At 46.4% G+C, this 11,489-nt stretch overlaps 1 protein-coding gene across 12 annotated transcripts in view; it reads right to left on the reverse strand.

The window, feature by feature from the left end:
* CDKL3 (cyclin dependent kinase like 3) overlaps positions 1-8,624 on the reverse strand; it is a 73,046-nt gene extending 64,422 nt beyond the window's left edge. For 6 of the 12 annotated variants that reach the window (XR_007918960.2, XR_007918962.2, XR_007918961.2 and 3 more), the window contains exons 1-3: positions 8,482-8,622; positions 7,921-8,133; positions 4,660-4,854 (exon numbers count right to left, since the gene is read on the reverse strand). Coding sequence is in view for 8 of the 12 variants with exons in the window: in XM_051844229.2 (XP_051700189.2) it covers positions 4,660-4,854; positions 7,921-8,112 (387 nt within the window). In the remaining 4 variants the exon portion in view is untranslated. Of the gene's footprint in view, positions 1-4,659; positions 4,855-7,920; positions 8,134-8,281; positions 8,303-8,325 lie in introns of those variants that run through there. The other 6 variants (XM_051844233.2, XM_070076106.1, XM_051844230.2 and 3 more) reach the window with 5 other exon arrangements.
* Between the last annotated feature and the right edge of the window lie 2,865 nt (positions 8,625-11,489).

Raw genomic sequence — 11,489 nt, forward strand, 5'->3', positions numbered from 1 at the left:
ATCTGAGACACAATGGTAGCAAAAATAGATTAAAAAAATGACATCAGGAAACCACTCCACACATTCTCCCCAACATACACCCACTGATCTCAGTGCTCCAAACTGGGAGACGGAGATCCACTCAGTGGACATTCTGACATTATTGCTGTTTTTAGTAACTCACACCAGGACTTAAACCCGTTTTATTATCCTTGGAAACCAAGCACTCTCTTAATTGCAAATGTTTAAAATCTATATTTTGACAGCATCCTTCTTGGTCTTCAGTCATCACACTGAGACCAGTATTTTAAAAAATCTCTTTCCATTTGTTAATATTTCTGATTAATGTCTGGTAGTTTTCAGCATACAGGTTTTACACATATTTGGTCAAATTTCCTCCATGTACTGAGTATATATTGATGCTGGTGAAAATGGGATTTTTAAATCTCAATGTCAGCTGGCACCGTGGCTCAATTGACTAACCCTCCGCCTGCGGCGATAGCACTCCAGGGTTCTAGTCCCGACTGGGGCGCTGGGTACTAGTCCTGGCTGCTCTTCTTCCAGAACAGCACTCTGCTGTGGCCCGGGAGGGCAGCGGAGGATGGCCCAAGTGCTTGGGTTCCTGCACCCGCATGGGAGACCAGGAGGAAGCACCTGGCTCCTGGCTTCGGATCAGCACAGCACCGGCTGTGGCAGCGATTAGGGGAGTGAACCAATGGAGGGAAGACCTTTCTCACTGTCTGTAACTCTCTTTCTCTCTCTCTCTCACTGTCTAACTCTGCCTGTCAAAAAAAAAATAATAATAATCTCTATGTCAGGCACAGTAGGTTAACACCCTGGCCTGAAGCGCCGGCATCCCATATGGGCACTGGTTTGAGACCTGGCTGCTCCACTTCCAATCCAGCTCTCTGCTATGGCCTGAGAAAGCAGCAGAAGATGGCCCAAGTCCTTCCTGCTACTGTAAACCCTGGGAGGCAGTGATGGCTTAAATAATTGGGTTCAGCTACCTACATGGGAGACCTGTATTATATTCTCAGTTCCTGCCTTAGGACCCAGTTAAGTCCCAGCTGTTGTGGGATTTGGGGAGTGAACCAGTGGATAGGAGCACTCTGTCTCTCTGCCTCTCAAATTTTTTTTCAAATATTTATTCTATTTATTTGAAAGGGAGAGAGAGAGAGAAGGAGAGAGAGGAAAGGAGACAGGGAGGGAGAGAGAGATTCCATCTGCTGGTTCACTCCCAAAATGGCCACAACAGCCAGGGCTGGACCAGGCCAAAACCAGGAGCTAGGAGCTTCCTCCAGGGTCTCCCATGTGGGTGCTGGGGCCCAAGGAGTTGGGCCATCCTTCACTGATTTCCCAGGCACATCAGCAGGGAACTACACTGGAAGCAGAATAGCCAGACTCAAATGGGTGCCCACAAGGGAAGTTGGCACTTTAGGTAGGTCTAACCCGCTGCACCCCAGCACTGGCCCCAATAAGATGTTGAACTATAGCTAGGATTTCATTAGAGTGGAAGAAGAGGAGGACCACTGTGAGAACAGAAGTAGACCTGAGCAGGGCGCTTGAGAGAGCGGTGTTGCTAACTCATCTTAAGAGAGCAAGCTGAGGGAGATAAGATGGCACAGGTACCCTGGGGAGAGGTTTTCCACAACCTTGAAATTCATCCTGGAAGTCCATCCAAAAAGTTTGGACTTTTTCCTAAGGATACTGAGAAATGAGTGCTTATTTTTTAGCATTTCAGAGACAGCGTAAAGCCACAATCGAGGCACATTTTGGCAAGAATTTAGTATAAGAATGAGTAAGCACCAAGATCTGGAGAGAAGTTATTGTGACAGTTCAGACACAAGATGGTGAGGGCTTGAACCAGGACAGTGGCGAGAGGAAGGATGGAGAGGGAGAATATGGAAAGGCCTCCGAGGGAAGTGATGGAATGGAACCAACTAGGTGGGGGATGACAACAAGAGATGAAGTCAAAAATGACTGAGAGCCCAAGAATTATGGTGCCACTGGCAGTAACTGATTTTAGAGGGGTGATTACGTCTAGATATTCTGTGCTTAAGGGACAGTGAGAATTTCCAAGAAAAGACAGTGGTTAACCAACTACCTCATAGCTTTAGGAAGTTGTCAGAACTGAATATGCACTTAGGGAATTTTCCTCCTAGAGACGGTGGTTGAAGAGGTGATGATAGATGGTTCTCCCAGGAACCAGGAGAGGTAAAAGGGAGTTCTCGCAACCCTGTGCATGGGCGGCAATCTAGGGAGATGCAGGATAGCAGAGAAGGACGCCTACAGAGCAGCACCCACACTGTTCTCCCTTACCTAGAACCTAGAGTAAAATCACCCCCATCTCTCACCCAGAGACTAAGGCAGCCATGAACAAAGCAGACGGAAGAGCTCTGTCCCTCCTTCTCTCTCCCTGTAATTCTGCTTTTCAAATAAATAAATAAATCTTTTTAAAATTCTACTTACTTGCTCAAAGTGATATTTCCCTTTACTCAAGCAACATTTTTGAGTCTGTGACAAGGGGCCAGTGCTGTGGCATCGTGGTTCAAGTCCTGGCTGCTGGACTTCTGATCCAGCTCCCTGCTAATGTGCCTAGGAAAGCGTGGAAGATGGCCCAAATACTCTGGCCCCCACAACCACGAAGGAGACCTAGAAGAAATTCCTGGATCCTGGCTTCAGATCAGCCCAGCTCGGGACACTGTAGTCATTTGGGGAGTGAACCAGTGGATGGAAGACCTCTCTGTCATTCCTTCTATCTCTCTCTAACTCTGCCTTTCAGCTAAATAAATAAATCTTAAAAAAGTTTTGACAAAGCACTATGCAAAGATAACAAAACCATTTGTGATTCCCAACCAGCACTATGCACTGAGAACTTCAAATATGTCTGACACAGTGCTAAATGTTTTATATTTACTAAGTTATCTTTTTTTTTTTTAATTTTTTTGACAGGCAGAGTGGACAGTGAGAGAGAGAGACAGAGAGAAAGGTCTTCCTTTACTGTTGGTTCACCCTCCACTGGCTGCTACGGCCACTGCGCACTGATCTGAAGGCAGGAGCCAGGTGCTTCTCCTGGTCTCCTATGTGGGTGCAGGATCCAAGGACTTGGGCCATCCTCCACTGCCCTCCCGGGCCACAGCAGAGAGCTGGACTGGAAGAGGGGCAACCAGGACAGAATTTGGCGCCCCGACCGGGACTAGAACCCAGTGTGCTGCTGCCACAGGCGGAGTATTAGCCTATTGAGCCGCGGTGCCGGCCACTAAGTTATCTAAAAAAAAAAAGCTTGTGACACACTATAGTATCACTTCACAGATGTGGAAAATGAAGCCCAGAGATGTTGGATAACGTTTCCACAGCCATGGAATCATGGGGCTCCATCTTGGTTGTCCAAGCTGTGCACTGTACAAGCTATAAGACCTTTCACATAAAAATTTGGCAGGAAACACAGTAGAGTATGACATGTAAAAAAAAAGTATGCCCTTAACTATCACATTATACTGCCTCCTCAAGGACCCAACTGTCAAGGAAACTTCAATATGAATTTCAGATGCTATCATAACCATATTTTTCAAAGTGACCAAATGAGGTAAACTATTCCCAAATCAGAAAATCAGAAATTAAGTTACCTGATCTAAAAAAGGCTGGGACATACAGTAATTATGCTTGTGTCACTACTTAATAAAACTATTTTTGAGATTTTTCCTTTTATTTCCTGACTATATATCTAATTTACTGTTATTTCCTGAATATGTTCATATATCTAATTTTTTAGAAAGTAAAGCTATGTTGTGAAAAAAGGCTTTATACAACCTGCTAAGCTGGGGATGGCATTGCGGTACAGTGGGTTAAACCACTGCTTGCAGCGCCAGCATCCTATATGGGCGCCAGTTCGAGTGCCAGCTGCTCCACTGCCCATCCAGCAACCTGCTAATGCACCTGGGAAACCTGCAGAAGATGGCCCAAGTGACTGCCCCTGCTCCCATGTGGGAGAACCAGAAAAAACTCCTGGCTTTGGCCTGACGCAGCCCCAACAGCTGTAGCTATTTCGGGAGTGAATCAGTGGATAGAAGATCTCTTTCTCTCCTTTTTTCTCTGTAACTCTCCCTTTCAAATAAATAAATCTTAAAAAACACAAAACACAAAAACAAAATAAAAAAAAAAAAACGAGGCTAAATACTTAAACTAGGCAGCTAAAATCATCCTAAAAATCAGAAATTGACCTTTTTCTTAATTTTCAACAGGTTAAAGGACAAGTCCTAAACCCCTCTCAGCCAGTTTTATTTTCTCCTTTCTTCCCCTAAATGCATCCACACTGACTTGCTACTAACCTAGCCTAATTTCCAGTCCTAACCGCAAACCTTCCTTCATTTGAGCAAGTTTCCACTAAGCCATGGCCTCCATTTTACCCATTATAAAGCCCTTTTCTCTAATAAAAGGTACCCCTAAACTTCATTACTTCCCCTGAACTTGATTATTGACAGCACTTTAAGCAGCCTCTGCTTGGTCTGCCCTACAACTCTGTAGCTACACTGTCAGGTACTGACACGCCCACCCCACCCTCAGGATGTCTGTCAGTACTGCTCAGAAGAGAACTTCAGCAAAGCTCAGAAAAACAACGTGTTTAGAGGACACTCTGGGTTCAGTCTTATCCTACAGTGCGGCGCCCTGAGACGCACTTACGTTGTTACTGTGCAGATAGTCGACTGCTCGAAGGATCTGGAACAGGTACTTCCTGAGCCGCTTGCTCTCCAGCCCGTGGCAGTAGTGCTGCAGCTCATCCAGCACTGTGTGGTCGATAAACTCAAACACCAGGTGGATTTTCTTTTTCTGTCTGAAAACTTCGATCAGATTGACCAGGTTTTCATGACGAAATTGCTGTTGACAAAAGAAACAGACTTTTAATATAAATTCAAAGATAACGTGTACACATAACACATACTTTTGAAAAGAAACAAATATTCTCAGCTGATCTTCCTACACGCGTTTCAACAAAAATGTCTCACTTTATTTGCGTACATTCCCATTTTCAGAGAATTTTACTCCATATCATGATCAATATAGAATCAAGTGAGATTTGTTCTTTACTGCAAGTTGGCATTTGAATTACTTATTAAAATAGTTTAGAATTAATGCACCATAACATAACTTAGTATGAAGTTGAGCGTTATCTTGCTATCTTATAATCGTTTGTGGTTATATTGAATATCTGAAAGTTAGAAGGTCCATATGTGAACCAAAGAGCACTAACTTCAACACCACTAAGGGTATGACTGAATATATACAAATTAATCATTCTCTGATTGCTGTGCTAAGCTCTAGAGAGGAAGCTGTGAGTTCGAGAGAGACATGATTCACCAGAATGTATCGAGAGAATAGGAGAATATCAAGATCATCTTCAGACATGTGAAATACCCATCAATAATCAATAATCTTAGGAACTTCATAGAAATATCTGTGGGGAAATTTCGGTTCGCTGTCTGTACTGTTTCATTAAACGGCAAACACCTTTCAGACTGGTAACAATCACTGGACACAGCTTTAAACTGGTCATTTTTATCAGCTATGATACCAATGAGGTTTAGTATTTCAAACTGCTTTTCCTACTTTACAACACATTACTTTATCATCAAATCTGAAATATCTAATCATTTTTTTCAACTAGCCAAAATGTTTTTTTCATTTGGCTAAAAATGAAGGGGTGTATTTTCAGCGCTAGATTCCTTAGGAGACTATACTTCTATGAACAAACATCTGCCTTGATTCTAATGGCACAACATCATTTTCCCCACTTCACTAAACCTAACACAGAGACTAAAATCCTTACAACATGACTAACAGAAAATCATGCCAAATGTGATGCCAGGCTCCTTTCCTATTTTTGCTCTCAATTTCTCCAGCTGGCTAGACACCAGGGCACTGCGGCAACAAAACGCTGGCAACAGCAACGAGAACAGGCTGCTTCCCACTGCTGAGATGTTCATCCTCATGTCAGGAAAGCCGCTGGCTTCCTATGCAGTCTCCATTTTCAAGGCAAAAGCAGTAAGGGCAGTGAAGGGTTAATAGGAGGTAATCAGGAACTGTGTGTTTTTTTTTTCAAGGAAACCCCAAGAATTGTTCCATTATTCCTTTTCAAGTTATTTCATTCTGTTTCTCCAATACTAGTAAATATTTTTACAGAAATTTCCACTAATTACTCTAACTGTAATTTATTTCATGAAATTCTAACTGAAAAAAAAATAGTTCAAATTAAGTTACTTTTAGTCTAGGAATGTTAACTAAAGCAAGAAATCTCCAGTGGAATTATATTACATCAAATTAAAAATACTGTAAGAAGCCAATGTGAATAGTTAAGGTGACACAAAATAATATGCATAGTAAGAATAAAATACATCCATTTTCAAGGTCATCTCTGTGTTCTTACCACATTTTGGTTATTTTTACAAAATGATTATGTAGTAAAAATAACCAGCTTAAATAAAACAAACTTGAAGAAAGCACAAGAAATACTGCCTGGAAAAAAGCCTCTCTGTAATCCGATTTTCATTCCTGGTCTACGACAGTTGCCTTACGGATTATATTTTAGATCATCAAGACGGGGCCTGGAATCACAAAATCCCAACATCTTTACCGACTTTAACTTTCCTTTTCACTGTCTAGTAATAGAGAGTTCCAGCAACACACAAATGCCTAATACAGTTCTACTTAGAAAGCGAACTGATCACACCTAATACAGACTTACCAAGAAAGAAAACACTACTTTTCTACCAGATAAGGACGAATAAGTAATCTGTTTTCTTCATCACATATAAGACTCTAGGCCACGATGTCAAAATCACAGACCTCAAAGCACGCGGACAGATGCCTGTATAAACACACACACACACACACACACACACACACACACACACACACACACACCCCACTGGTTTAGCGCCGGTTCCTAAGGCACGCTCCTCCTGCTTTCTCCACACTCCTCAGACACACACACACACACACACACACACACACACACTGGTTTAGCGCCGGTTCCTAAGGCACGCTCCTCCTGCTTTCTCCACACTCCTCAGCCCAGCCCGAGGCTGCCCTGCCCCGGCTGCCCCATGAAGCTGCCCGGATACTGCTGCCTGTCTAAACGTTGAGTTAACGTCCTGTCACCTGAAATGCGGTATTTCTCAAACTGAACCGCCTGGAGTCTTCCACAGACTTCCACCCGCCGCGAGGCTCCCACAGCTCTCTGGCCTCTCCCGGGCTCCCACGCTGCCTTCCACAACACGGAGGACCCTTCGTTCCCCAACCACACTCCCAGGGCATGCACCAGGACCCCCGAGCCAGGAAGAACCGCCCCCACCCCGGGCTCTGTCCACTCCACAGGGTAGTATCTCTGCATTCAATTACACGGAATCCAAACCTTCCCCGACCGCCCACCTACGCCATCTAGCTTTGACTCCCTAAGAACCCTGTTTCTAACCCTGCGAACGTCTCTGCCGCTGTCCCGCAGGCTGGCATAGCAGGTTTCTCCCTCCTACCTAGAACTCCCGCCACCGTTCACGCCTAAACCACGTCCCACCTCTTTCAAGAACCCTCCCAGCCCAACAGGACCTGTGTTAACCACCTGACACTGACTTTTTAATTCCACTTCATTCCCATACACCCTCCTGGCTTTCTGATTAAACCACACAAGTCCTGAGGACCACGAACTCCTGGAAGTCACGGCCCGGTCACAAAGCAGATACCTGTATTCAGTATTGCACTTTACACAGTCACAAGGTTGGCGTAATTGTGTTACATTGTACGCAGACACGTACACTTTGTTCCACTACCAAACGACAGAATGTAGGCAGTAAGGGGATACCTGTTTTTCTATTAAATGTCTCACTGCAAATTAACAGAAACGTTCTTTCCCGCAATTTTTATTCCATAGCAATTTTTCTTTTGACTCACAGAGCAACGAAGGCAAAAGAAGCAAACCTTTAGAAACTTTATCTCTCTCAATGCAATTTTGTTGACAGACTTTTCTGGTTTCTCATAGAATATCTTAATGGCCACTATCTGCCCAGTGTTCTTATGTTTACATTTCATGACCGTTCCGTAACTTCCCTCTCCCACTTTGCCAAGGGTTTCATACATCTCCATCCTCAAGCCTGGCGGCTACTTCTTCAGAGGAAGAAAGAAAGAAAACGGAAAATGTTAAACGTCCCGACTCTGCGGAACGCATTCGCGCAGGAGACCCGCACTCCCGAACAGGGGCCCCGTGGCCAGGCCGCCGCGGCGGCCGGAGGACGCCTCGGTCACTCCCACCCACCGGACATCCCCTCGCCACACCATCCCGCGGGCCTGGTGTCCCACACTTCCTGGCTCCAGTCGAGAGGGCTCCGCACTCCCGCAGTCGCCCACACGCGCGTCTCGGGCCCGCGTCCCAGCACAGCCTGGTTCCCGCCCGCTCCTCAAACCCGACGTCTTAGAATCCCGGACCGGCGTCGCGCCCCTCGCCCCGCGGTCGACCTGTCCGGGCAACCGCCACCGCCTCAGCCCATTCTGTGGCTCCGCGCAGCCCCGGGCAGGCAACGGGACGCCGACTCCACTTAGCCCGCTAGCCGGGCAGGCCGGGAGCCGCTCGCTACCATGGCAACGTTGGGGTTGGGGGAGGGAACGGCGCTCGGGCGCTAGTGCGCAAGACCGGAACGTCGGCGGTGTCCCGACCCGGAAGGGAAAGCGAAAAGCGGAAACGAGCTGTGGGTGGGCGTTAAGTCGAAGCTTCCTTGGGGTGGGGCGCGGGCGTGCAAGTTGCCGTCGCGTTTTCGTCGGTTTTAAGGGGCAAGGTATCTTGCCTGCAGCGTGAAGGGCTGCAGGTGCTCAGGGCGCAGTGGTGTCCGCCCTGCGCCGCGGGTGGACCCTTGTCGTACGACACCAGCTCGTTTCGGAGCCTAGAAAGATGGCTTTCGTCGTTCCACAGCTTGGAAATTGGAGCTTCCAGGAAAAGCTCAGTGACCGAGCTCGACCCCTGCAGTCCACGTTAATCCCCAAAACGGGGACAAAATGGCTCTCAAGAACCGTTTTTGAACACTTAACATGCCTTCTGAGTTCTTCCAACACCTACTGATCCTTTTCAAAAACTACAGCCAAAACCCTAAAACGCCCGCTTTAGGAAACCAAATAACTGAAAAACGTGCTTCCACATATGGTGTGATTATAAAGGAACCGGACGGGAGTTGGGGGTGAGGCCGGTGATTAATTGCTTCTGCAGGGTGACAGCCCCAATGAATAACAAGATCACTAGAGCCCAGTGCCCGCAGAGTGCCATCTTTATTTGGGGCTTTTTCTGCAAAATGCAGTGGATGCAAAAGGCCAAAACGAGCTGTGCTTCTCAGCTATGAGGAGGGGCATTATCCAGTAAATTCTAATACAGTAGGACCCACTCCAAGATGCACATTAAAATAACTAAAAAGCTCCCCACCATCTCAGTTCAATTGGGATGGGATAAAGAAATTGGTATCTGGACAGGTTTCCAAGTATTTCTACGCTGTCACTAGGGTTTATGTTGAGAGCTCGAGACGAAGGCGTAACCATGGTTCTCTTTTACCACCTCAGATACACAAAATTGTCTTTCCTTTTGAAAACCGTTCAGCCATACTATCAAATACCTTATAAATAAGAATGTCATAGTCAATCTTACATTGGGCTCACACGTGCTGTAACCGTGTGTAGCAAATGGTTGACTATTTGCAAGGGACAAACCACAATGCAGATTATCCCCACCCTCAGTGAGCTCACTTAGCTACAAAGGTGTCAGTAATGACAGCTGTAAGACTTCTTAGGGCAAGTCTTAAGGTGCATTGGACGGGGCCACACTCGGGACACCCCCATCCCACAGCAGAGAACCCATTGGAGCCCGGCTGCTCTGCTTTCCACCCAGCTCCCGCCATGAGTCCTGAGAGGCAGCCGATGATGCCCGCGGGAAAGTGGGAGAGGAGATGGAGTCCTGGGCTCCTGGCTGCCCCGGCACAGCCCTGCTGGTGCAGGCATTTGCAGGAATCAGTCAGTGGGTGGAAGATCCACCTCCCTCTTCCTCTCTTTTTACAGATAGATTATGGCAGGTTTGGTGTCCAGGACAGCCAGCAACTTCTGGTAATAAACTGCTCTAAAGCCTTATGAAGCTCGTTTTGAATTTGTCAAGCATATTATTTCATTTTGGAAATTCATAAAGTGTCTATTACCAAAACAGTTATAAATTGCTAGATAAGTGGCCGGCGCCGGCTCACTAGGCTAATCCTCCGCATTGTGGTGACGGCACATCAGGTTGTAGTCCCGGTCGGGGCGCTGGATCCTGTCCCGGTTGCCCCTCTTCCAGGCCAGCTCTCTGCTGTGGCCCGGGAGTGCAGTGGAGGATGGCCCAGGTGCTTGGGCCCTGCCCCCGCATGGGAGACCAGGAGGAAGCTCCTGGCTCCCGGCTCCTGGCTTCGGATCCACACAGTGCGCAGGCCACAGCAGCCATTTCGGGGGTAAAGCAACGGAAGGAAGATCTTTCTCTCTGTCTCTCTCACTGTCTAACTCTGCCTGTCAAAAAAATAAAATAAAAAAAAAATAAATAAATAAAAATTGCTAGATAAGTGGCAAGGATTTTTTTTTTTTTTTTTTTTTTTTTTGACAGAGAGAGCTAGACAGTGAGAGAGAGAGAGAGAAAGCACTTGGGCCATCCTCCACTGCTTCCCGGTCCACAGCATAGAGCTGGACTGGAAGAGGAGCAACCGAAACAGAACCCAGAGTGACAGGGATTTTTAAGAGTTTCTCTTTAGCACTGCACTGCTTGTAACTACGCTTATGCCTTCCTCTTTGGCTATAGAGAGGATTAAGGTTGCAATGGCAGGAAAGCGAAATAAAATAATACGCAGAATCCCACGGTGAACGCACACCATGACCTAAGGTCTGGCTAACTTGATCACAAGGCCTCTACTAAAACCAAAAGCTAGAATTCAGGGCTTGAAAAAAGATTGTGATCAGGAAAATGGGAAAGTTAACCCTTTCTGGTTCCATGGAACTGTGGGCAATTTCTGTGCGAAATTAGGTGGTTCTCATCCTACCCTCCTTCTCCTTGTAGAACTGAATTCCTCCATAGGGAAGGGCTCAGAGCCCTCCAGACCAACAAAATCCTCAGGACAGAAACGGAGGCTACAGGGAGGGGGAATTTAGCACCTGAAGGAATGTTCAGGGTCCCCATAGTCCACACCTGTGAGGAGGTGGCACTTGCGCCCATTCGCACCCTACTTGCGAATGCAGAGAAATCTAAAATGAGTTATCTGGGGCTGGCTATATAGCTCCCACGTGCCTCCACGATGCCTTCCTCCAGATCTGAGTCCTTTTGTAGATTTCGTTGACAACCAACCACTCCTGATCTGCTCACGCGGGTGCACCCCCATTTTCTAACAAATCCAAAGAGCAGGCAAATCCGTCGTTATCTTAGAATGAACACAGACCCATTAAAAACTTATTTCCATGGGGCCTTTTTAACTCTT

The sequence above is a fragment of the Oryctolagus cuniculus genome, chromosome 6 (genome assembly GCF_964237555.1).
Source record: "Oryctolagus cuniculus chromosome 6, mOryCun1.1, whole genome shotgun sequence".
NCBI classification, from domain to species: Eukaryota; Metazoa; Chordata; class Mammalia; order Lagomorpha; family Leporidae; genus Oryctolagus; species Oryctolagus cuniculus.